Source organism: Bufo bufo, chromosome 5 (assembly GCF_905171765.1).
Source record: "Bufo bufo chromosome 5, aBufBuf1.1, whole genome shotgun sequence".
Lineage (NCBI taxonomy): Eukaryota > Metazoa > Chordata > Amphibia > Anura > Bufonidae > Bufo > Bufo bufo.
The window spans coordinates 88,881,985-88,908,651 of NC_053393.1; the positions used below are offsets into that span (position 1 = coordinate 88,881,985).

The 26,667-nt window shown below is 44.8% G+C and overlaps 1 protein-coding gene across 1 annotated transcript; it reads left to right on the top strand.

Moving 5' to 3' along the window:
- The first annotated feature begins 4,302 nt into the window (after positions 1-4,302).
- Positions 4,303-23,706, top strand: RMDN1 (regulator of microtubule dynamics 1). Its single transcript, XM_040433799.1, has 10 exons — positions 4,303-4,506; positions 11,972-12,089; positions 16,548-16,635; positions 17,349-17,508; positions 19,048-19,137; positions 19,412-19,467; positions 19,989-20,076; positions 22,692-22,722; positions 22,924-23,057; positions 23,602-23,706. The coding sequence occupies exons 1-10, from the start codon at positions 4,411-4,413 to the stop codon at positions 23,650-23,652; spliced, it is 912 nt and encodes a 303-aa protein (XP_040289733.1). The 5' UTR covers positions 4,303-4,410; the 3' UTR covers positions 23,653-23,706.
- The last annotated feature ends 2,961 nt before the right edge of the window (positions 23,707-26,667 follow it).

The following is a 26,667-nucleotide window of genomic DNA, read 5'->3' on the forward strand; positions in this document are numbered from 1 at the left end:
AGGCACAGCAGACAGCATCTCACATGATAAGCTTAGATACACACCACACAAGACAGTATCGTACAAGATAGGATTAGATACACAGCTCAGCAGGCAGTATTGCATTCACCAGGCTATGCATCAGGCACAGCAGGCTGTATCACACATGATAGGATTAGACACACATGTTTATTGCACTCCTAGATGGTGACACTAGCAGGACTCTGTATGAGTGTATTGAGGAGGTGTACTGGGCGGGGCTTCTGCAGACTGATCAGCGTGGGGGCGGGGCCAGCCTGTACACAAGCTGTGAATGTAAACAGATCTGCCAGAATAGTCTGATGCCCAGATAGGGGGAAGGAAAGCACAGACATGAAAAACAGGTATTTGGGGCATATATATGCATGGTGAGGGGTATCAGGAGCAAATAAAAATTAAATTTTCATTTTGGGACTGGACAACCACTTTAACACCTTTGCGGCCTCCACTGTACATGTAAGGCGAAAGTCGTCACTTTAAAGATGGCGCCCGCTCGCGCATGCAGCGGGCACCATAGCCGACAGGTTTCTCCTGTTCCAAACAACTGATCGCATTCATTTAACCCCTCAGATGCTGTGGTCACATTTGAGAGGTCCGGAAGCGGGAGCCACGCACTCTCGCTCCCGTGACAATGTTCCCAGGCTGAGATCCGGGAACCTGTTACATCAGTGTAATAGCAGGCTTCGGTAGCTATTACTAAAGTATACCAATACAGGCCAGCAGGTGGCAGCACTGTATTGTTATATTGTAAATGAAGTGTTCAATGATGGCTATATAGCCATCACAGAACACAATGGGCAGTCTAATGGTTGCCAGTTACAGTCACCCAGGGTGACTTAAAAAAAATGTTTTTTCAAACTATAAAAGAAATATAAAAAAATATATATATATAAAAAGATAAATCCCCTTCTCCCAAAAATCTAAATACATAAAATCAAACAAATTAATTACACATCATGGGCATCGCCGCAGATGAAAACGCTCATACTATTAAAATATAACAATATTTATCCCATACAGCGAATGGCGTAACTCCCCAAAATGTTTTTATAAAAAGTGATCAAGAAGTCATACACACTTCAAAATGGTGTCACTGAAAAGTACAAATCGCCAGCAAAAAGTGAGCCCTCACACAGCTCCATATACATAACTACAAAAAAGTTATAGGGGTCAGAATATGGTGAAATAAAATAAAAAATAACTTCAATGTTGAATTTTTTATTTTATTTTTTTGTTTTAAAACGCAAGAAAAACTATACAAGTGTGGTATCGTTGTAATTGTACTGATCTGGAGAAGGAAGATAACAGGTCAATTTTACCGCATAGTGAATGCCGTAAAAAAAAAAAAAAACTGTGGCAGAATTGCATTTTTTTCCCAATTCCACCACATTTGGATTTTTTTTCCCCGCTTCCCACCACATTGTGTGCAACCGTAAATGATGCCATTAGAAAGTACAACTTCTGCAGCAAAAATCATCCCTCATAACAGCCGGTTCAGACCTGAGCGTTTTACAGCGCGTTCCTACGCGCTGTAAACCGCTTAACAAGGAGAAACCAATGCTTCCCTATCGGCATGGTTCTCACCTGGGCGCTTTACAGCGCGTACGATCGCGCTGTAAAACACCCGACGCCCCAAGAAGTTCAGGAGCTTCTTTGGGGCGTAGTGTCGCGCGTTCCCGTACATAGACTTCCGGGAACGCGCGACAATGGGCGTTCACTTGTCTCCGCAGCGCGATTGTAAACACCCGTACAATCGCACATACAGAGCGTACGTTCAGTACGCTCTGGTGTGAACCCAGCGTAAGGCTATGTGAACAGAAACAGACTCTGGGAAGGCAGGGAGTGAAAAACAAAAATGCAAAAAATGCAAAAAACTGAAAATTGCAAGGTCCTCTAAGGGCTAACCTGTAACCCTTTCCCGACATGTTACGTGTCGGGTCTTTAAAGATGGCGTCCTCTCCTGTGTGGAGTGGAAGCCATAGCAACTGGGTGCATGCTGTTTCATACAGCAGGCACCCACGGCTAATGTCCATGATTGGATGCTGTAGTCAAACCTGACCACGGCATATGAACTCGCTAAATACCGAAAACACTGACTCCTCTGATCGCCACACATGGGAATGTGAATGACAGGAGGCTGCGGCACAGTCTTTCGCACACGACCGTATGTATTTTGCGGTCCACAAAAAACGGATCCGTAAAAAAATACGGATGACGTCCATGTGCATTCCGCATTTTGCGGAACGGAACAGCTGGCCTCTAATAGAACAGTATTATCCTTGTCCGTAATTTTTACGGGACGGAAATCCGGACATATGGAAACCGAATGCACACAAAGTACCTTCCGTTTTTTTTCTGGACCGTATACGGAATCATTCATTTCGATGGGTCCACAAAAAAAACGGAACGGACATGGAAAGAAAATACATTTGTGTGCATGAGCCTTAATGCAAGTGCATTGGAGTCTATAATATCAATCTAATGACTGCTTGTTATAGTTCCCTATGGGAACTATAAAAAAGTGTAAAAAAGATAAAATAAAGTTTTTACAAATAAGAAAAAAAATGTAAATCACCCCCTTTCCCCAAAATGAGAATAATAAAAAAAAATAATGCACATAATGGGTATTGCCACTTGTTAAAAACGCCTGAACTATCAAAATATAAAAGTATTAATTACATACGGAAAAAGGCAAAATGAAAAAGTGTCAAAATGGCTGATTCACCATTTTTTTGGTCGCTTTTCCTCCCACTAAAAAATTAAATAAAAAGTAATCAAAAAGTTGTACACATCCCAGAATAGTATCAATGAAAAGTACACATCGCCCCGCAAAAAATGAGCCCTCATACAGCTCCGCACACATAACTACAAAAAAGTTATAGGGGTCAGAAAATGTAAAAAAAAAAAAAAAATGTCTACGTTAAAAAAAAAAAATTACGAATCAAAATGCAAGAAAAACTACACTTATGAGGTATCGCTGGATTCGTACTGACCTGGAGAATGACGATCACAAGTCAGTTTTACCACATAACGCCGTCTGAAAGGGGCCTAAATCCTGTGGGGGCTGTATCCCCCTGTAACTGGGCTAATATCTCAGCCCCAATTACAGGAGAAATCAGCAATAAAGCAAATGTAATGTTAAATGTCCCCCTCACCAAAAGAAAATAGAGACAAAATAAAACTAAAAACTAATAAAGCCATCACCCCCGCCCCTAGTAATCCGAAACTAGAAATCCCCCTCTATTGAAACGACGTTACAGAAAGGTCTTATATTTTGAAAAAATATATATTTTAGCTGCACTTTGTGCAATTAAAAAGATGTTAAAAAAAAGTCTAATGTTCCCTGTTTTTACATTTCCCCTGGTATAAAAAATACTAAAATAACATAAAAACCAAGCTTCATGAATCACAGAAAAAAAGGTGTAAAAATTATTTCCATGACTGAACGGAAAAAAGTAATGTCTTAAAAAAATAAAAACCTAGTCTGGAAGAGGGGAAAATGGCCAGATCTTGACCTGATCAGGCGTTGTAGGATTCCGGAAATCTGTATGCAAACGGATAGCATTTGTTTCCGGATCCGTCTGACAAATGTATTGCAATACCGGATCCGTCTCTCCGGTGTCATCCAGGAGAACGCATCCAGTATTTATCTTTTTCACAGATTTAAAGGTCTGCGCATGCGCAGACCGGGAAACCGGATCGGTTTTTCCAGAACACTTGGTACCGGATTCGGCATTAATACATTTCAAATGGAAATTAATGCCGGATCCGGAATTTTGGCTGGAGAAAATACCGTAAAAGGGACTGAACTGAAGACATCCTGATACATCCGGAACAGATTGCTTTCCATTCAGAATGCATTGGGACAAAACTGAAGAGTTTTTTTTTCCGGTATTGAGCCCCGAGGACGGAACTCAATACCGGAAAACTTTAACGCTAGTGTGAAAGTACCCTTAAATATCAGGCGGCATTACAGAGAAGCATGTTCAATAGGAAAGAACCACAAGTCTCAGCAAAGGGAAGTGGAGCAGTTGCCCATGACAACCAATCAGATTTCAGCTCTCTTTAGTTGACAGGCCTTTTCAAATGAAAGCTGCATCCTGATTGGTTGCTATGGACAAAAAATGCCCCACATTTCTTCCAGATGCCTATTAGGGGGAAGAACCACTAGTCCCAGCATGCCCAAGCAGCAGGTGTTTATAATGGGGATATGTATTACATTCAGGACATCCCCAGACTTCTTGTCTTTATCCTCCTTCCCGGAGCCGCCATGACCTTGCCCCACGTGACCGTGACGTCATCCAGGGTCCTGCGCCTCCCTGAGATCCACCTGGAGCGGTGAGCGCAGTGTGCGCCTAGGATCAGTGCGGTGACAGCACAGCCGGGAGCGGGATGGCTGCGGGGGCGCGGAGCACCGGACTCGTCTGGCTGCAGCGACTACGACGCGGCCATGTCTCTGGGCTGACGGGCTCTTCCGCCGGCGCTCATGTAAGATGTCCGGGTGGTGGAATCATGTACTTGTATATCTTCTGCATCCCAGCCGGAGCTAAACTACAACTCCCAGCATGCCCTGAACGCCGCGCTGTGCTGAGGAATGCTGGGACTTGTAGTTTGACACCACAGGTTGCAGACTGCATGCGGCTGAACTAGGAGACCATGTATTCTCCTGTCCAGTGAGCCAGGAGAACTACAAGTCCCATAGTGCTTAGCAGACCGTAAATGTTGCCTTCTGGGACTTGTAGTTCCACAATTCCTTGTTACTTTTTCTTTGTTTCCATCTATTCCCATCCTCCATAGTGTAGTATAGACCCCGCTGTCATCGGCAGGGCACTTGGGCTGCGTTCACACATGGCAGAAATGGCTGGGACTGTTCGGTTATCAGAATCTACGTGCAACAACCCCCAGATCTGCCGGATGGGAACATACCCTTAACCCCTTGGATACCGGAGGATTCGTTCTTTCTTTTCATTTTTCTTCCCTATCTTCCTTGAGCCATAACTTTTTTTTATTTTTACGTTCCGTTTTTACTTTCTAATGCCACCATTTAATACGCTGTACAATGTAGTGGGAAGCTGGAAAAAATTCCAAATAGGGTGAAAATTGGGGGGAAAAAAAATCACAATTCTGCCACCATTTTACAGGTTTTGTCCCTACGGCGTTCCCTTTGTAGCAAAACACATCTTGGGTCAGTACGATTACAACGATACCACATAAGTATCTCTAAATGGTGTAAAAATGAATTAAAACTTTGAAAAAATATATATTTTTTTTAGATCACTGTATTCTGACTAGTTATATCTACTGAGCGGTGTGGGGGCTCATTTTTTGAGGGACGATCTGTAGTTTTTATTGATACCATTTTGGAGTGTGTGTGACTTTTTGATCACGTTCTAAATTATTTTTGGGTCAAAGAAGCAATGAAAAAATGGTGAATCGGCCATTTTGACCCCTTTTTTCCATTACGCCAGGCATGCTCAACCTGCGGCCCTCCAGCTGTTGCAAAACTACAACTCCCAGCATGCCTGAACAGCCTACAGCAGGGCATTTGTGGGAGTTGTAGTTTTACAACAGCTGGAGGGCCGCAGGTGGAGCATGCCTGCATTACGCCATTCGCCGTATTGGAAAAATATTTTTAGATTTTAATAGTACGGGCGTTTTCGGATGCAGTGATGCCCACGATGTTTATATTTTTTGTTTCTTATGTATTTATTTAATTTTTTCTATGATTTTAAATGTTTATATTTTTTTTTATAATTTTAAACTTTTTTTTAATATAGTTTTGTAGCTCGTATTTGAGGCTACAAGACTCGCAATTTTTTTTAAATTTTTTTTTTTATTCTGTACCATCATGTTTCTTAAGCAAGGGCTACACGGCGACACTGGTCGCAGCCAGGGTGGCGGTGTACAGGCTCCCCCTGCCCCTTGTGCTGTACGAGCCGCCTCACACACAGGCCCGAGGAGCGGGGTCTGCTCAGTGCTTTATCCCCATGATGTGCTGTCTATGTCACAGGTGTACTATCCCCAGGGTAACCCCCGCCATCATGTATGAGCTGCCCCCTCGGCCACATGGCACAAGAAGCCCCTGCATTCATATCTGCCGGAGGTTCCTCGTCCTGTGGTAGCGCTGCGCTCCCTCAGAGATCCCCGGCTTAGAGTGTCAGCTCCAGAACAAAGAACATCTATATCATTAAGTGACTGGGTTGTGGGGTATCCCTCACGGGGGGCCGGTGTGGCAGTGAGGTGCTGACAGGAGGCCTCATTCATTGGGCATCATGTAATAGTAAGTCTTTGCTCACATTATGTATTTTATGTATTATAGATCAGGAAAACTGGATGGAAAAGAGTCCAGTAAAAAAATAAAAAAAGCGCTATGGTGACTATTTTTTCTTTTTGCTGGGCACTTAGAATGTCCTCCTTTTTGGGGTGAAGCAAGTGGCCACCCTAGCCCTCCCCCATCAGCACCTCATGTAGATGAACAGCACCCACAAGCCCTGGTCACATGCCCACGTCTCACTGCCATGTCACCCAGCGCTGTCTTGTGATTGTCACCCTCCTGTTCAGTTAGATGTGTTCGTCAGCCAATTTTGCCCCAGGGAAAAGAACAAACAGTCGCCGTGATGGTGAGTTTTTTTTTTTTAGTTGTCAGCAATTGGATTTGCTGTGGTGTCATCAATTCCTGGGTTGATTGCCACTTGGTCGTTGGGGCTAATTTGTTCTATTTGTCCCTCTGCTAGGTCTCCCTGGCAGCCAATCACAATGAGGGAACCCTCCCTGTACCTGTGCAGACGCTCTTAATAAATATGCCCCTATGTGTTTCCAATCCTTTTTTACATTACCTATGTGGTAAGGTTCTTCCCACGTCCTGGAGGCCAAAAGGGCACTCAGCGCGTAGATGACCCCCATTGTCTCACAGGAGATGTTCCCTTGCTTCTCCTTGGCTTTTATTCTGTTTATTTTTTGTTTTTTCCATCTTCCTTGCCGCGGTTTCTTCTTACAGCGCAGAAGCCGCACTCCTTTCTGTCTCTCGCCATGTGGTTTCCGGCTGCTTTTCCCCAGTTTTAGATCTAATATTGGGGGCTTCTGTATAAACATCACTTTTGGGCAGTTAGGTAGAAGGCCTCCTATCACCGACCAATTCTTTTTCAGTATTTTCTCATTTTGTTTATAGTCAGAGTTAAATTGCGTGAAAAATGTGAATCTAAAATCACTTTTTCCCCCCCATATTTTTTTCTTTGTATTTTTAACCCCTTAGTGACCAGCCTGTTTTGGGCCTTACTGACCAAGCGTTTTTCTTCCTTTTTTCATCGTTGCTTTCCAAGAGCTATAAATTTATATTTTTCCGTCTATATAGCTTTATGAGGGCTTGTTTTTTGCGGGACAAGTTGTAGTTTTTAATGGAGCCATTTTGGGGTGCACATAACTTTCTGATTAACTTTTTATTAACTCTTTCTGGGAGGGAGATGGGAAAAACAGCAATACTGCCACTGCGTTTTTATGTTATAAATTTTTCGGCGTAAATTTTTCGGTATAAATAACATATTTATTCTCTGGGTCAGTACGATTACAGTGATACCAAATACATTGTTTTTTTTATATTTTACTACTTTTTTGCAATAAAACCCTTTTTTTTTTTGCATTGCCGCTTCCTAAGACCCATAACTTTTTTTATTTTTCTTTCTATGGAGTTGTGTGAGGGCTTTTTTTGTGGGACGACTTTTATTTTTCATTGGTATCATTTTGGAGTAAATGGCGCTTTTTGATAGCTTGTTATTATTATTATGTTTTTTCGGTGGCAACTAAGAATAAATTAGCAATTCTGTCCTTTTTTTTTTAAATTTTTTTTAAATTTATTTACGGCGTTCACCGTAGCGGATAATTTACATGATATTTATGTAGTCCGGGTCGTTATGGACGCGACAATACCAAACATATGGGGAAGATTTATTTATTTTTTTGCTATTTTTTTCATTGAAAAGTGTATTTTCAATGAAAAAAAAGCGTAATTTTTTTTTATGGTATTTTTTTTTTTATTGAATAAATGTTTGTTTATTTTATTTTTATTTTTTTACCACTTAATAGTCCCACAAGGGGACCATAACAGACAGCTGTTTGATTGCTTTTAAAATGCAATGCACTATCCCTATAGTGCAGGGGTCCTCAAACTTTTTAAACAGGGGGCCAGTTCACTGTCCCTCAGACCGTTGGAGGGCCGGACTATAGTTTAAAGGGGTATTCCCATCTTGGACAATGGGGGCATATAGTTAGGTGCGGGTCCCACCGCTGGGACCCGCACCTATATAGAGAGCGGAGCCTCGAAAGTGAATGGGAGCGTACCGCGCATGCACTGCCCATGCTCCCATTCATTTCCTCCTTCACTTTCGGGCCTCCGTTCTCTATATAGGTGCGGGTCCCAGCGGTGGGACCCGCACCTATAGGACAATGGGTGCATATCCTAGCGATATGCCCCCATTGTCCAAGATGGGAAAACCCCTTTAACTATGAACAAATTTCTATGCACACTGCACATATCTTATTTTGAAGTGAAAAAACACATTTCCCTACCCCTGAACGTCTCCTTCTCCTTTCTTCTTCTCCGGACTTCCTGTGACGCAGCTGCACATGAGGTTCACAGGTCTGGAAGAAGGTGCGCCTGCCGGCAAGACGAATAGAACCAGTGGCGGATCCAGAGCTCCCCAATACTATACTGCAGAAACAGATAATACCACTGATAATATTAGTGCCACACAGAGCCCCCCCATATAAAATACCCCTTCTTTGTGGCCTCAGTAAATGTCCCCATAGTGCCCCCCAATAATGTGCCAGTAAGAGGTGCCCCCATAGATGCCCCCCAATCATGTGCTAGTGAAAAGTGCCTCTCCCCACCACTCATGTACCAGTAATTAGTGCTACTCTCCCCCCCCCCACTCATGTGCCAGTCTCCTCTATGCTGCCACCCCCCCCATGTGCCAGTAAAAAGTGCCAATTCTTCCCCCACCCATCATGTGCCAGTCTCCTTTCTACTGCCACCCCCCATGTGCCAGTAATAAGTGCCAATTCTCCCCCCCATCATGTGCCAGTCTCCGCTCTGCTACCACCCCCCATGTGCCAGTAATAAGTGCCAATTCCCCCCCCCCCATCATGTGCCAGTCTCCTCTCTGCTGCCACCCCCTCATGTGCCAATTCTCCCCCCATCATGTGCCAGTCTCCTCTCTGCTGCCATCCCCCCCATGTGCCAGTAATAAGTGCCAATTGCTGCCCCCCCATGTGCCAGTAATAGGTACCAATTGCTGCCCCCCCATGTGCCAGTAATAGGTGCCAATTGCTGCCCCCCCCCCCCATGTGCCAGTAATAAGTGTGGCAGAAAAATTGGCCAATTTAATAAAATTAAAAAAACACTCATACTTACCATCTGCGATGCAGGCCTCTTCTGGCCTGTGTCCCGCTCTGTACTGCTCAAGCAAGCGCGATGACGTCATCGCGCCGCCTGCACTGGCCTCTGATAGGCTGCGGGCCTTGTGCCGGCAGCCTATCAGAGGAAGGGAAAGGGACACGCCTCTCCCTCCCCTGCCACAGCACAGCGATCTGTATCGCTGTCCTGAGGACAGCGATGCAGATCACTATGGAGATGAGCGCAATGAAAGCGCAGCGCTCATCTCCTGCTGTGCCCTGCCAGAATTGCTGAAACGGCCAAAACACCCGGCGGGCCGGATCAGTGTCCTCGGAGGGCCGCATGTGGCTTGCGGGCTGTAGTTTGAGGACCCCTGCTATAGTGCATTGCATTTTAATGGCAATGCTATTCTGACATTGACCAGCAGGCTGCGGCAGAGAGGTAAGTGGATTGTATTAACTTTCTCTACATGATGAATGCCACTTACTGAAGTGAGACAACCCCTTTAAGGATTAGTGCACTAAGGGCCTGTTCACGTATTCATTTATGCTGCTGGAATTTTGCTGCAAACTCCGCAGGAAAATTTCAGAGGTGGCCATCTGCCATTGTTTTCAATGGGAGACGGGGCTGCCGTTAGTCCCTTTTTGGCACAGTGTCTGGACGAACACCACTGGAAGCCGCTGCAGGTGACCATTCATGGTTCAGTTCCATTCATTGAGGCTAAAACAGGAGAAAGTCCATGGCATCTAAACTGAAAAACTGTGGCAGAAACCAGTGCGAATGTAGCCTAAGGGATACAGCGGATAAAAAAAATAACCTGAAAATGATATGCCCCGCTAGGATATGCCCCCATTGTCTTACATTGTCTATATCGAGAACAGAGCCCCGAAAGTGGTGGAGGGCGCACTGCGCATGCTCAGCCGCCCTCCATTATCTACGGGGCCGCCACAAATAGCCAAGCGCTGGCTCGGCTATTTCTGTCAGGCCCATACAAGTGAATGGGAGCGGTGGCCAGTCACGCGTTGTACGCTCCCATTCACTTCTATAGAGAAAGCGCTCAGTGGTGGCCGGACCGGAGTCCTCCAGCCACCACTTTGTGGGGCACTGTTCCCGATATAGGTGCGGGCATATCCTAGCGAGATGGATAGAAGTGGGCTGTCAATCTAGAAGAGAGGGTCGGGCTGGAGGGACGCGCTGGACGGCAGAAATAGTGAGTAGACGGAGCCTCTAGGTGCTGAAAAGACGCCCCCATAGCACCTAGAGGCTCATTTACATATCGATAAAACTACGTTTTTAAGCTTAACCGCTCCAGACAAAGGTGATACATGAACACGGTTAGGTACAGCAGACACTAGCAGATCGCTAAATAGGTGAAAATCTGGTGGTAGAAACCCTTTAAGTGCAGAATTATCAGAAATGTTGGATCATAAGATTTCACTGGGATCTATTCACATCTGTGTTGTGGTTACGGTTTATAACCATAATGTACCATCAGATTAATTATATGACGCCTAGTAATGGCTCCTGCGTTAAAGAAATTGGCGTCTGTCGGGTTCTGTCCCAGTTTCCACTGCCTTGATGGGGAAGTAAAGCTCTGCGTTCCACGGTATTGACAGAATCTGCGGAGGCTTGATCACATATGTGAATGTAGCCTTAGTAGATCAACCCTTTTAAAGGGCTTCTGTCACCCCACTAAACTGATTATTTTGTGTACTTATAATCCCTATCCTGCCATATTGCTATACCTTATGTTATTAATAATTTTCGTTCAGTAGATTTTGCAAAAAACGTACTTTTATTATATGCTAATTACCTTTCTTCCAGCAAGTAGGGCGTCTACTTGCTGGTAGCAGCCGCAGAAAACCGCCCCCTCCTTCTGTTGATTGACAGGGCCAGCCGCGATCTCCTCCTCCGGCTGGCCCTGTCAGCATTTCAAAAATCACGCGCCTGTGTTGATTCGGCGCAGGCGCTCTGAGAGAAGGAGGCTCGGCTCCTCAGCACTCCCTCAGTGCGCCTGCGCCGATGACGTCACCGAAAGAGAAGACTCAACACAGGCGCGCGATTTTTGAAATGCTGACAGGGCTGGCCGGAGGAGGAGATCGCGGCTGGCCCTGTCAATCAACAAGAGGAGGGGGCGGTTTTCTGCGGCTGCTACCAGCAAGTAGACGCCCTACTTGCTGGTAGAAAGGTAATTAGCATATCATAAAAGTAATTTTTTTGCAAAATCTACTGAACGAAAATTATTAATAACATAAGGTATAGCAATATGGCAGGATAGGGACTATAAGTACACAAAAAAAAAAAAATCTGTTTAGTGGGGTGACAGAAACCCTTTAATACCAACATGGAACCTATCGTGACAATCTTGGCACTAGAAGACAGACTCCTCTTTACTTTCTGTGTGACCTTCCAATGATCCTGAATATTTGATGGGTTTTTTTTTGGATAATTTTTAAATGCAGGAAACCAGAACTTATAACAAATATCCGAATGCACTGCAAACCGGACCAGGTGTTCTGTGCACATCTCTTCGCCTAATGTCTTGTATTTTTGTTTCTTCCGTAGGCCCCAAAGAAAAGTGCCTTACTGGAGAAGGGTCTTGTGCTGTCCTCCTTGTCTTTTCTTGCTATTGGATCCTATAGATGGAAGAACAGACATGCCGTAGTATACGCCAGTATTAAAGGTACTCCTAGAATTCTTACATCAATATTATTAGACTGCTATGTTCTTCTCATAGGATTTGTAAAGTGGAAAGTATTATAGGGGTTCTCCCACGTGAAATGTTTTATATGTTTGAAACCAGAACCTGGATCTGAATAACCTATATCTGTATAGCGCCACCTCCTGTTTGTTCTTTTCCATATTTCTCTGTTCACCTTGCTGAGGTGGACACGCACGCTCAGTTCTATCATTCAACTGCCACCAGCTATATCTAATGTTAGAAGCGGCAAGAGTTAAGGGCTCTTTCACACGAGCGGATGCCGTGCGGGTAATCTGCTGCGTGAAAGAGAGCCGAGCCCCGTTCTGCACAGCAGAGACACGGAGCAGTAACATGATTGGTAATGCTCTTTGCCTCTCTGTGACCTTTTTACTACAAAATCACAATGAGATAAAGTTGTCACTGTGATTTTGTAGTAAAAAGGTCACAGAGAGGCAAAGAGCATTATCAGTCATGTTATCTGGAACAGGGCTTGACACTCTTTCACGCAGCGGATTGCACGCACAGGATCCACTCGTGTGAAAGTGCCCTTACAATGAGAGAGCTGCAGCAGAAAGGACACCCCCCTGAGTTGTCAAAGGGAGAGCTGCAGAAGAAAAGCCTTGAGCTGCCAGCTTGAAATAAATCTAGTAGACCAATTAGAAAAATTTATGAGGAGATCTCTGGGGTGAGGTACAGAGATTATGTACTATATGATGTCTGATTTTAAAGGGGTTTTCCGAGACTGGATAACTGATGACCTGTCCTCCTGAATAAGTCATCAGTATCTGCCTGGTGGGGGTCCGTATAATTGACAGCTGACCCACAGGGTCAGGACACCAGTGCAAAGCAGCATTAAGGTAAGGTCAGGGCAGGCAGACTACGAGCTATACGGTAAGCAATCTAAAGTCAGCACAGGGTCACTATGGAGTACAGGCTTCAGTCAGGTCAGACAGCAAAGGGTTAATATCCAGAAAATGGGGGGGGGGGGAGTTGGTATTGGGCAGACAAATGAATACAACACACCTAGCAGGATACTAGCAGACTAGGAACCTATTGCTCAGGCATCCTCCCAAAGGGATTTTTCAAGATTTATATACTGATGACCTATCTTCTGGACCAGGTCATCCATATCTGATCTGTGGCGGTCCAACACCCAGGACCCTACCGATCAGCTGATTGAAACGGCACCAGCACTCCTGAGAGCACCGCGGCCTTCTCACAGCTTTCCCTAGGCCAGTGACTGACGACATGTACATCGGTCACATGGCTTAGGCGCAGCTCAGCTCCATAGGAGTAAATGGGCTGCAATGCCAAGCACAGCCGTTATACGACATACGTTACTGTGCTTGGTGAGCCAAGAGAAAACCCATGGTGCTCACAGGCAAACCTATGCCTTCTCAAACAGCTGATTGGCGGGGGTCCCAGTTGTCGGATCCCCACCGATAATTTTCTTTACATTAGTAAAAAAAAAAAATTACATATTATTTTTTTTTTACATTAGTCATAGCATAACCCCTTTCCATGTATGGCTCGCTGATCAGGCAGACACAGGAGCTGTATCCCCTGGCATCGCTGAAAACTGAGACGCCATCGTCAATGCTAACTGCTGCATCAAAGGGGTTTACAGAGGAAGGCGGCTCCTTCTCTGACCCCGTCGGCTTCCCGCGATGCTATTGCTAATTTGAAAAATTGCTTCTAAAATTGTAAGCTTTCTAGCAGCCTAAAAAATTACATTTACAAAATGATGCCAACATAAAGTAGACATATGGTGAATGTTAATTAATAACTATTTCTTGACATTTACAATGTGTCGCGAGAAAAGATTCTTAGCATTGCTAGGATAAGTAATAGTATTCCAAAGTTATTACCACATAAAGTGACACGTGTCAGATTTGCAAAATTAGTCTCTGTCAAGGAAGGTGAACAATGTCAGGGTTGCGAAGGGGTTAATTTTTTTATTTTTATTCTGCAGCTATTAATTTTCGGTTTTTAAAAAAAATCAGGGGGCAGACATATTGGAGGCAGACTTCCTCTCTGTATTTCCTGTAAAGACAGCGTTGCAAAGTGTCCATAGACTTCAGCAGTGCAGCCGCCGCCTCCACAGACCAGGGAGGGAAGGGGTGCTCCGGGCTTTTAATATTGATCACCTATCCTCAGGATAGGTCATCAATGTCAGATCGGCGAGGGTGCCGCGTCTGTTGGACGGCAGCAGCGGACAGGAAGAGAGAAGGGGGACTGCACGCTCCGTCTCTTCAAACAACTGATCGGCGGGGCTGCCAGGTGTCGGACCTCCACCTATCTGATATTATTGACCTATCCTGAGGAGAGGTCATCAATAGAAAAAGCCCAGACAACCCCTTTAAGCTGGCAGTACACATTTCATCTATATTGGCCGAGCCCACTGATTTGCAGGATAACAGGCTTTTTTTCAGCCTTACAAACTATGTAATAAAGCTGCAGGAGGAGCTGAGCAGAATTGTGCCTCGTTTTATGGGAAAAGATTCAGCAAGAGCTATCATTTTCTACATTTAGATCTCCTATCTTTACAAGCAGCTCGGTAGCAGAGTCTGCGGTCCTATCTCTGTATACTGATAAGACAGCCTACTTGGCTACTGAGCAATAAACAAGCAGGAATTCAAAGTGTGGCTTTAGTGTTCAGCATGTGTTCTGCAGGGATGACGGCTCGGGCACATTGAGGCTGCCCCTACTCTCCCTGCTATATACAGTGATATAAATGTATACGGTCAAATCCTTTCTCCCTGCTTATATCGACTGTCGGTGGTGATGAATGACAGCATATCCGACCTCTGTCTCTCCAGTGCTCATCCCATAGAACTAGGCTCTGAGGAGATAGAAGAGTGCACTGATGGGGAGACGGTTTTACAGAGCAGTGAGGGACAGTTACATATATTATATGTAAATTACTAGTTTTGCTGAATCATTTCCCATTAAACTATACATGAATCTGCTCAGCTCCTCCTGCTCTAGAAAGTGCTGTCTGCAGATTGCACTGCATTTTCATGGTCACAGATTCTCTTTAACTCGCCTACCCACTAACGATAATGAGATCACTCTGCTGATATGTCTCAGTCTGTGCAGTAAAGCTGGCAACGAGCTACTGAACAAGAAATGTCTGTTATTGAATTGGCTATAGTTGTTAATGTGAAAATTGTAGCATTTCACGTGTGTGTGTGTGTATGGATATATTATAATTATTCATAATTTATGACTAAATTATGGTTTTAATAGGTTATTTTCTGAGAGTAAATACCCTTTAAGTCTCACACCGCTGTATTTATGGACGGTATTTACATCCATTGTTTCCAGGTCCTAGCATATTTGCCAGAAAAAAATATGGTTTGGAAAAGACCCACAAATGTGGCCCTATAAACTAGGGTTGCAGCGGGTATTGATTCGATACCGGAATTTGCCTTTTACCAATACTAGGCTACTGCACAGCGTAGTATCAGGGAACATTGAGTGCTCTGGTCTCAGCACGCGCCATGTTCTCCTCAGCAGCACAGTGAAGGAGTCTCTCCCTCCCCTTCTCCTCCCCCCCCCCCTGTGTGCTGCTGTCGCTGCCACAATGAGAAGAGAGGGGGGGGGCGGCACCTGAGGGGTTAACTGCCGCTGACTGCAACTCCCTGTCATATAGGTCGGGTGCCGACTATGTGATTCTGCAGCTGGCACCTACCTCCTGCCCCCCCCCCTTCATTGGTGGTACAGTGGCAGTTGTGATCGGAGCCCCAGAAGTGAAATCGCGGGGGTCCGATCAGTTACCATGGCGGCCAGGACTCTACTGAAGCCCTTGCTGCCATAGTCAGCTCCCTGCTGCTGTGTGTACTATGCACCGGGCAGCAGGGAGAGTGTGAGGTCCTATTCACCCTAATAGCGATCTATTAGGGTGAATAGGACAAGGGATGAAAAGATCCCAGATTCAGGCCCCTAAGGGGGGAAATAGTTATTAAATAATAATATTAAGTTTAAATCACCCCCTTTCCCAATTTTACATATAAAATATATAAACAATAAATAAATAAACAATATTACATATCGCCACGTCCGAAAAGTCAAAACTATTAAAATATAAAAAAAATCTCCTATGCAGTGAGCGCCGTAACAGGGGGGAAAAAAAATGAAAACTGCGCAATTTTGCCTTTTTTTTTTTTTTTTTTTTTTTTTTTAGCCACCTTGTCCCCCCCAAAAATAGGATAGGACTGTTCAATTATGGGCTACACGGCTTTTTTTTTTTTTTTTTTTGCGTTGTCTTGAATGGTTTTCATTATCCCAATACTTTTTTTTTATGGTATCGAGATCAAATCAAAATTTTGGTATCATGACAACCCTAATATAAACAGCATATAAAAGCTATATTCCTGTTATATCTGCACAGGCCTTGTAGTGAGGACTCCATACACTGACCCATTTCTTTTCTTTAAGTTGAAGATGTGAAGGAGCAAGCGGATTATCTTTATGGAAGTGGAGAGCTGGAGAAGTTATATGAATTTCTGAGCCAGTACAAGGACAGGTAATGCGGCCACCATGTTCGTGATATTAGTGATGTGTCCTCACTGTGAAAACATAGCAGGTTGCAAGGCATATGCAACGGGGTGGTTACATGGTTAAAACTTTCCCCCTTGTGCCCCTTTCAACTGGATCCGCATCCGCTAAGATGCAATACTGAGCCATACACTCGCAACGGCTGCAGGCGCTTCAGACATGCAAGGCTTCTGGAACTCATGCAGGCACGTCACTGCTCCCCCCTGTGCCGTGCCGCTATCAGAGCAGGCTACAGGCGGGATGAGGCCTATCACTTTAACTTTTCTGTTCACCGTGGGAAGGGGGTTAGGCGAGCATTTCTTGTGTGTTCAGGGACTACTTTTACTGTGTGAGAGCGTAAGGGGTCACATCAGAGGGGCACAAGAGCGGAGATAAAAATGTGTAGGGGCACTTTGTGTGTGTGTGTGACTCTCTAAGGGAACATATCTGTGTGTGGTGGGGACTAAGGGGCTACTGTTACTGTGAGAAGAGCACTAAAGGGGCACTGTGAATGTGTAAGGGGCAGTAGGGAGGCACTATTACTGTGGAGCTTGGTTGGGAGAGGACGGGTCTGAAAGTTGCCAGGAGGGATTTGATAGATAATGATTCAATACTGTAGCTCACAGGATGTCCACCGCACAGGAGGAGCGTTCTCTGATCTAAAGCACAATAGTAGTCTAAGTCCTCTGTATTTCTTCTTAGTAACGATGCTCAGCTTCTCTGGAGACTTGCCCGGGCTTGTCGAGATTTGGCTGTACTCGGCAAAACTGCCCCCAACGACCGAAAACGATTGGTGTATGACTCTCGAGATTTTTCCAAAAAAGCCCTGGAACTAAATGCGTCCTGCGCTGAAGCTCATAAGGTCTGTGTTCTTGTATGTTTACAAGTTTCTAAACAGTAACAGTCAGGCTCAATATAACGAGGCGGGTCCCTAATTAAAAACCCCTCTCAGTCAGAGCAGTGACACTATAAAGACTGGCTGACCCTCGGCATACATGGAAGGCAACTTTCCCCAGAGGTTAGGTTATTTTTTCTCTTAGACCAAGTGTTTTTTTAATGCAGATTTGCAAAAAAAAATTTAAATAAATAAAGTTTAGTGTAATGAATCGGATTCAAGAAAAGCAGTCCACAGGCTTCCGAATTAAAGCAGTATTCTGGTTATATCAAGTTATCCCTTATCCACAGATCGGTGGGGGTCCTACCGCTGGGAACCCTATAGATCGCGAGAACAGGGCCTCAAACCCCGTAGAGCCGACCTGAAATCAATGGAGCGGATGGTCAAAAAATGCGCACAGCCGCTCCATTCAGTTCTGTGGGAGTTGCAGAATACAGCGCTCCACTATCATCGGTGCTCCCATAGAAATGAAAGGAGCGGCCACACGCATTTCCGACCAGCCGCTCCGTTCGTTCGTTGGCTCTATGGGGTTTGGGGCCTGTTCTCATGATCGGTGGGGTTCCCAGCAGTTGGACCCCCACCGATCTAATAGTTGTCCCCTATCCTGTGGATAGGGAATTATTTGATATAACCGGAATACCCCTTTAAGTTACACCGATTAGACTGCATGCTGTGACTTTTCAGATCTGCAGTACTCCCTATACATTGCAGGTTTCTTCTGGATCGTACAGCAGATCTCTCCCATTGCCAGGATTTGTTAGACTGTTGAACAGCAGAAATGTCAGCTGTGTGTGAACATGGCCTTAGCAGGAAAAACAAAGCATAGCTGGGCCCATAATATAGTGGTTGGGAAATGTTTTCATTATAAGCATTTTCTGCAAGTTCTAGTTAAAGGGAACCTGTCATCAACTTCATGCTGACCGTACTGAGGGCAGCATAAAGTAGTGACAGAAATGCTGATTTCAGCGGTGCTAAAAGTAAGTGGTTGCCGAGAACTAGCAGCATAATCATTGGAGCCCAGGCCTGGAAAAGAGTCAAATCTACCTGAGAAGAGTCCTGGTTATTCATGAATCCCTGCTCTCCTGCTGATGACTGACAGTCTTCTACCTAGTTTTCTCCCTTTCTCTCTAGGAGAGAACTGACAATCATCAGCAGATGGGGGAGAGAGCAGGAGATTATAATAACCATTACTCTTCTCAGGTAGATTTGACTCTTTTCAAGACCTGGGCTACAAGGATTATGATGCTGGTTCTCAGCAACCACTTACTATTAGCTCATGAGTGACACACCGCTGACATCAGCATTTCTGTCACTATTTTATGCTGCCCTCAGTGAGGTCAGCATAACGTTGATGACAGGTTCCTCTTTAACGGTTGTCGTAGTCAGATCTATGGAATGAGACTGTCCAAACCAGATCACCATTCTCAACTTTGGTAGGCAGATGTTACCTTTTTTTCTGCTAAATTGCTTTTTTTTTTTTTTTAATGGACCTTGTTTCCAATACAGTGGTACGGCATATGCCTCAGTGACGTGGGAGAGTATGAAGGCACCAAAGTGAAAATTGGAAATGCTTATATCATAAGAGACCACTTCAAGGTATAGTACATAATGAAAGGATTGTACAACATGGGGTGAAGGATATTCCTGGTGTTAGACCTATAGCCTTAGAAGGTATCGATCTGTAAACTGGCCATAGGCACAATGTAACTGCTGGCCAAGCGTTGAGGGAGGATTCAGGGGAGGAAACCTTGGAGGACCGGCTGAGGAACACCTTGTACGTTCATGATAGTGGACATCCTTCGACTTTCGCCAAGTAACATACACCTTATAATACGTTATGACAGTATGTAACACAGACTTTTTATTACAGAGATCCATAGAGCTGAATCCAAAAGATGCCACCACCATTCATCTTATTGGGCTCTGGTACGTAGAGGAAGAGGAATAAATTCATGTAGATTGGGCAAGCGTTTGGGAGACTGGGACATTTAGATTTCATAGAAGACGAGGCCAAAAGCGATATTGTATGCAATATCTGATGATTTGGACAGTTATAAAAAAAAAAAAAAAAAAAACGCACCTCCGGTTCCAGTGCCAGGCTCCTTTTCTCTTCTGCTTTCAGCCCCCACTGGACGGGATATGAAATGCCATCAAGAAGCACGTCGCCACTGCCGTCCAGTCAATGGCCTCAGCGATGATGTGCGCAGACACAGCACGTACCGCGGAGTCCATTGATTGGTCGGCCGCTGGGATGTGCTTGTTGACTGCACGTTCCACTGCTGGTCCAGCAGTGACCGGAAGTGGAGGAGAAGGGAGCCCAGCGCTGGAACCGGAGTGTTCATCATGTGATGAGTGTGACTGAGAAGGTGCATTGTTAGTCCACAGATCATCAGTGCTGTCCCTATATCAGGCACTCTGTGCTGTATTAACTGACTTGTGTCTTTCAGGTGCTACATGTTTGCGGATTTGCCCTGGTACCAGAAAAAAATAGCTTCTGCCTTATTTGCAACTCCTCCTTCTTCAACATTTGAGGAGGTAACGTTACACAGTCCATGTAACATGTAATGATGCCGCCTGCAACAAGAATACAGTGGCCTTCAATACCCATGGGCTCCTCCCAATGTAAAATGTATACGATTAACCTACAGGAAGTTTTTTTTTAATTTTTTTTTATTGGATACCACTGTATGGAATAGCGTAGTAGACTTTACATTTTTTATTTATTTTTCTCGAATATTGCTCTATACTGGCTAAACATGCAAAAGTAAAAAATTAGTCCTTTTAGCCTCTGACATGTTTATCATGCATGCCAGGAAAGCTCCCGATGCCCATGATGAGCTTAATGTATGTTTCAGATATGATTAGAACCCAGTCTTAGAGCGTTTACATTCGACGTCTTTACTAAGGATGAGCGAATCGACTTCGGATGAAACATCCAAAGTCGATTCGCATAAAACGTTGTTTCAATACTGTACGGAGCGAGCGCTCTGCACAGTATTAGAATGTATTGGCTCAGATGAGCCGAAGTTATTACTTCGCGAAGTCTCGCAGGACTTCGGGTAATAACTTCATAAATTGATTTCTACTGTAATAAAAAAACATTTCCCGAACGCGGGTTCCGTTCCAAGTGGGTTGGTTGGTGGGCACCCAGACAGTTGAATGAATAGGTCTTGGGCAGAAAAACAGATGTGTGATTTGAACCATTAAAAGGGTTCTCACTTCAGCAAGTAGCATTTATTAATTATCATGTAGAAAAAGTGAATATAGGGCACTTACTAATGTATTGTGATTGTCCATACTGCCCCCTTTGCTGGCTGGAGTCATTTTTCCATCACACGATACAATACTTGTTTCCATGGTTACGACCACCCTGCAATCCATCTGTGGTGGTCGTGCTTGCACACTATAGGAAAAAGCGCCGCCTTTCTGGTGGCCGGGACCGTGGGAGCTCACATAGGCTGGTGCTTTTTTTTCTATAGTGTGCAAACACGACCACCGCTGCTGGATTGGAGGGTGGTTGTAACCATGGAAACAAGCAGTGCATAATGCAATAGAAAAATGAATCAAGGAAGCACTACGGATAATATCAATACTTTATTAAGTGGCTTGTATTAACTTTCTCTACATTATACTATTTGCCGTAGTGAGACAACCGCTTTTACTTTAATGGCTCCACGTGCTCTCATTCAGTCCATTACACACAGACCGCAAATACATCTATTTTAATAAGGCATTAAAAAGGGGGGGGGGGGGGGGGGAATCTTCCCATAGAGCGGAGTGCCACTGCAGGTAGCAGGCGTTCAGTCAGTAATATATAGAACAGCAGGCAGGAAGCAGCGCTCCAGCAATTATTCGCCCAGGTTCCACATTGCAATGTTCCAGCTGCTCCGTGCAGCCAGTTTCCATGGAGCAGCCACAACTTTAAAGGGCTTTTGCATTAGGTTAATATTCATGACCTATTCTCAGGCTAGGCCATCAATATCCGATTGGCGGGGGGTCTGACTACTAGCACGCCTCCGGTCAGCTGTGTGAAGGGGTCACAGCGCAAGTACCTGCATGTTGTCGTCTTTGTAGAAGCGGCGGTGCTGCTTGCCCCATTCACATGAACAGGACGAGAAGTTGTAAGGACTCTGCACCACTTCTACAAAGGAGACTACATGCAGGTAACAGCGGATCAGCAGCAGGGCCATCGCCAATCTCATCTCTTGAGGATAGGTCATCAATATTAGCCAACTGCAAAACCCCTGTAAAGGGGTTCTCTGGGGCAATACAAGTGATGGCCTACCTGTAGGGATAGGCCATCAATATAAGATTGGTCAGAGTTGACGCTTGGCACCCCCCACGAATCAGCAGATTGAAGACACTGGTCACTCCAAGTCCTGCGTCCTCTTCATTCTTCAGCAGGCCTGGCGCCGTGCTGTTTATAGTGGCTGTGCCTGGTATTACAGCTAGAATGAACCTGAGCTGCTCTGGTATCTAAGACCATGCACAGGGCACTACAAAAGGAGCCATGCCTGGAAACCAGTGACCACTGTCCCTTCAAAGTTGATTGGTAGGGGTGCCAATAGTCGGACCCCCACAGATCTGATACGGATGACCTATTCTAAGGATTTACATGGAGAATATAAAGCAAAATAAACTGAGCACTTTCTTTACATGGGGAATTGTATGGCTTTTACTTTTAGCATTACTGGTTGTTGGGTAAGCAGGCATGTCCACAGCAGGCATGTTCCCAGATGTGTAGTAAGTGTAAGGCCTCGTGCACACGACCGTTGTGTGTTTTGCGGTCCGGACAGCCATTGATATGACTGCCAAAACGGACAAGAATAGGACAGGTTCTTTATTTTTTGCGGACCACGGAACGGAGTAACGGATGCGGACAGCACACGGAGTGCTGTCCGCATCTTTTGCGGCTCCATTGAAGTGAATGGGCCCGCATCCAATCCGCAAAAACTGTGGCTCGGATGCGGACCAAAACAACAGTCGTGTGCATGAGGCCTAAAGCTGAGCAGTGAATTATCCCAAGATTGTTCTGTACAGGAAACATGGCCACTGCCCGCTATTCGGGACCTGCAGATCTTTACGCCGTTTTGTACAGTCGCCATATGTTGTTCTGCGCTGGATGTTAATCAATTGTTTCTATTTTTCAGGCTTTAATATATTTTGAGATGGCGGAAGAAGGTAAATCCCATTACAGCGCTGGTGTATCGATGTAGGAATATGGTTTACATGAAAATCTTTCATATGTCATAAATTCTTTCTAATCCCCCCCCCTTAAAGTGCAGGGTAACCCCGACTCAGTCCAAACCCCTGTCACATAATGGACACCCTGATCTGTATAATGTATGCACCGGACATCTGTGTTTTTTTTCCCTTTGGCAGTTGATCCAAATTTCTACAGCAAGAACTTATTATATTTGGGGAAGACCTTTCTAAAGCTGAAGAACAAGGAGTTGGCCTTACTGTGGCTGCACAAAGCTAAAGTATACCCCGTGCGAACGGAGGAGCAGAAGGAGGTAATGGGGAGGTGGGAAAGATTACAGCCCCCCAGTCCTAGTATAACCACATCTAGATCATGATGCAACTTGTTCTCAGTCTGATCTCTGAGATATGAGGCTGAACAGTTATGTTAGGTTTGTGAATAAGGATTAAAGGTTTTGTGTCACCTGGAATATCGCTAGAATGTGCTATCAAAGTCTGATAGGTGCAGGCCCTCGAAAATGAAGGAGAGCACACGCATCGGGCTTTCTCAATTCATTTCTGTGATACTTCCGAAAATATCTGAGCACGCTCACTCGGCTTTTATTTGAACTCCAATAAAAATGGAGAGAGCAGTCTTTCGGAGGTGGGACCTACATCTGTCTGACTTTGATGGCACGTTCTAGCGCTAAGTCCCAGATGACACAACCCCTTTATATTAGAGAACATCCAGAAACAGCACCACTCTTATCCCTAGGCCTCGGCCATTCTTGGTATTGCACATAAGCCCCATTCCTAACCCTGGACAATGACTTTAGTTGATTTTAATCGTACTGTTTTTTTTTTTTTGTTTTTTTTTAGGTCCATAAGGAAGCTACTGATATTCTGAAGTCCTTGGGTGTAAAAGTCTGATTCTTCCAGCCTATGACATACCATCATACCTCAATCAACACAATAGGAATTAACACAGTAAAATTTGCATCTACATTGCCCCGCCCCCCCCCCCCCAAAGAAACACCACCACTCTTGGGCGCTGTCCAGTATTACAGCCCTGCCCTATTCACTTGGATAAGAATGAGCTGCAATGCCAGAAGCGGCCTATGGCCAAGGGTGGTTCTGTTTCTAGGGGAAAAAGGAGAACCTTTTTCTAATCTTAACTTTAAGGCCAGTTTCACGTGAGATGGTGTGGTCTTGGAAATATCGTTTGTATGATGGATGTATATTCCAGACAAACTGTGGCCGATCCAAACTCTACTCAAATGTAGCCGTGAGTACGGGATAGTAGACCCCCTGCATCACTATAGTGCGCTGAGTTTGGGTCACATGAGCCATGGTCAATCTGTAAATGTGGCTGTCACATGGACTGTATTTTAAAGGACCACAAATGCTCTTGTGAAACTAGCCTTAGGGTACTTTCACAGTAGCGTTAAAGTTTTCCGGTACTGAGTTCTGTCCTAGGGGCTCAATACCGGAATAAAATGCTTCCGTTTTATCCTAATGCAGCCTGAATGGAGAGCATTCCGTTCAGTCACTTTTCTGGAATTTACCGTAAAACTGCTGGATTCATATAACCCAAGTGTGAAAGTACCCTAAGAGTAATCTATACACAAGGAAGCAGCGGTCAATAGGACTACGTGTACATAAGCTAAGATGTCTTCTCTGAGTAGGTTGTCACACATACTTACAGATATTTTAAACTAGCTCCAATTTCTGGCTGACTGCAATACTGGTAACCGGAGGAATAAAGAACTGTACAAATTACGGAATCTTTGCCACATTTTCACTTTGTGCATAACTATCACGTCTTGTCTGATGTGGTGTACCTTGTCTGATCAGAACACTGATCACTACTCCCTTGTAAAAATCATCTTTTTGGTTTGTTCAGAGAGATGTGCACAACTGAAAGAAGGATTTTGCAGGGCGAGACTGCGGGTGGTTATGTATGTGTGGAGAGCGCTCTGGAGCACGTACCATTGTTGACTATGGTTGTGGTTTCCTTTTATTTACAGTAGGAAGTGCAGCTCTGGGGCAGGAACTTCTGCTCTGACAGTGAAATCCTGTCTGGAACAATACTGAGCACATGACCTATTTTTTTGTTACTTAGGTCAAGAGGTTCTTTCAGGTTCTCTGAGCTCTTCTTAACTGGAACAAAGTTAACACCAATAATTACAGGAGAGAAAGAACATGGCATGAGGAGGGGAAAAGAGAGAATTAGAGATCTGATATCCCCTTCCCCAATACTTACAGGAGAGATCAGAACAGATTATCAGAATTACGATAGCCATTTATGTGGTTCTGCAGCCTCTGAAAGGTGGCATTGCTCTTTGCCTCCCTGATAGGCACGCTACCTCCTGCAGTTTCTATGTGCACAAGGCTCTACTTTTAGGCATGGTGTCTCAGTGTCTGTTCTGATGTCAAAATACGATATATAGATTCCACAAAATGGAAGTTTTAAAGGCCCCAATCAAAGTGCAGAATACAGAATGAAAATACAGCAATCGCTAGCTCCCCCCCATAGGAAGTACGACCATATGCCTTTGATACAGGGTGCTTCCTACCTTTCATATCTACAAGTCTCTTCCTCCACATCAATACTTACCTCTTCAGGGAGCAGTGTCCTCCTTTTCTCAGCTCTCGTCCTTGATATGATCAGGAGGCATCATCACTGCCGCGCTGCCACCTACTGGCCAAATTGCACCTACTAGACAATTAACGATCTAAGGCTCCATTCACACGTCCGCAATTCTGTTCCGCATTTTGCGGACCTTTTCATTTAATTTCTATAGGAATGTCCGGCCCAAATGCAGATAAGAATAGGCATATTCTATTAGTGCTGGCAATGTGCGCTCTGCAAAATGAGGAACGTACATTGCCGGTGTCCGTGTTTTGTGGATCTGCAAAACACTTACGGACATGTGAATGGACCCTAACCCTGGAATGGTGTTCTAATTGCTACACCGATCCAAGTAATAAACTTGTATACCGGAAAATGAAAAAAAAAAAAAAAAAAAAAAAAGCTTACTGTGATTGACAAAGTACAAACTGCAAGTGGTGATCCGTCAATGATCATACAGCTGAAGTGGTGCCCCCTTTATTTTGTTTTCTACAGCAGAGTATATGATGAGGCAGGGTCACATTAATACTGGCGTGTCTCCTTGCTGTGATACAGATGCTGGATATCCTCCCGGGGTATGTTATTCCAAGCTCTTTCAACATGGACCTGTAGTGCAGCCAGCGTGGTTGTTGGTTGCTGTGCCTGGGAGATCAGTCACCCCCCATCCAGTCCCAGACATTCTTGATGGGGTAGCTGCTGAATACCATGAGCACACTGTAGTGCGGGCAGTGGATGTGTGGGGGGGTTATCTTGTCGGTTAAAAAAAAAAAAAAAAAAAGGCAGTAGGACTGGTTCCACAATGTCCTGGACATACTGAAGACTAGTCAACGTTCTCTCCATGAATACCAGACAGGGACAGCCATGCTATAGAGCGCCCCACACCATGACACTGGGTGTTTGTCCTCATGGCAGTAGGTGCTCAACAGCCCTCCCGCGAACTCAGAAGCTGCCAAGCATTCAGCGATGAAAGAGGGTTCTGCCGTATCATTGTAGAAGGGTATGTGCATAATACATTACCAGCTAAGTAGTGAGATTTTCTAAATCTCATGTGCAGACATTGTCTCCATGGATATTGACCTGCAGCGCTGATTTTGGAATCTGCTGTATGTCAACTGCTGGCATGGGTTTTCAATGTAAAGGGTGAGATCTGGGGGCAAATCTGCATCAATATTCCTAAGTAAGGCCTGTTTCACATTTGCAGTAAAGAGATCTGACAGGCAGCCCAAGCCAGGAACAGCCTGCCGGATCTGTGAATACCAGGCAATACCGTCCGGCCCCATTCACTGTAATGGGGACCAGGGGAGATCCGACCG

Excerpts from the sequence above, each read along its gene's own strand:
- RMDN1 (XM_040433799.1), top strand. The coding sequence starts at position 4,411 with ATGGCTGCGGGGGCGCGGAGCACCGGACTCGTCTGGCTGCAGCGACTA. Across the intron at positions 4,507-11,971 it reads GCTCTTCCGCCGGCGCTCAT|GCCCCAAAGAAAAGTGCCTT; the intron begins GTAAGATGTCCG and ends TTTCTTCCGTAG. Across the intron at positions 19,468-19,988 it reads ATTCATCTTATTGGGCTCTG|GTGCTACATGTTTGCGGATT; the intron begins GTACGTAGAGGA and ends TGTGTCTTTCAG.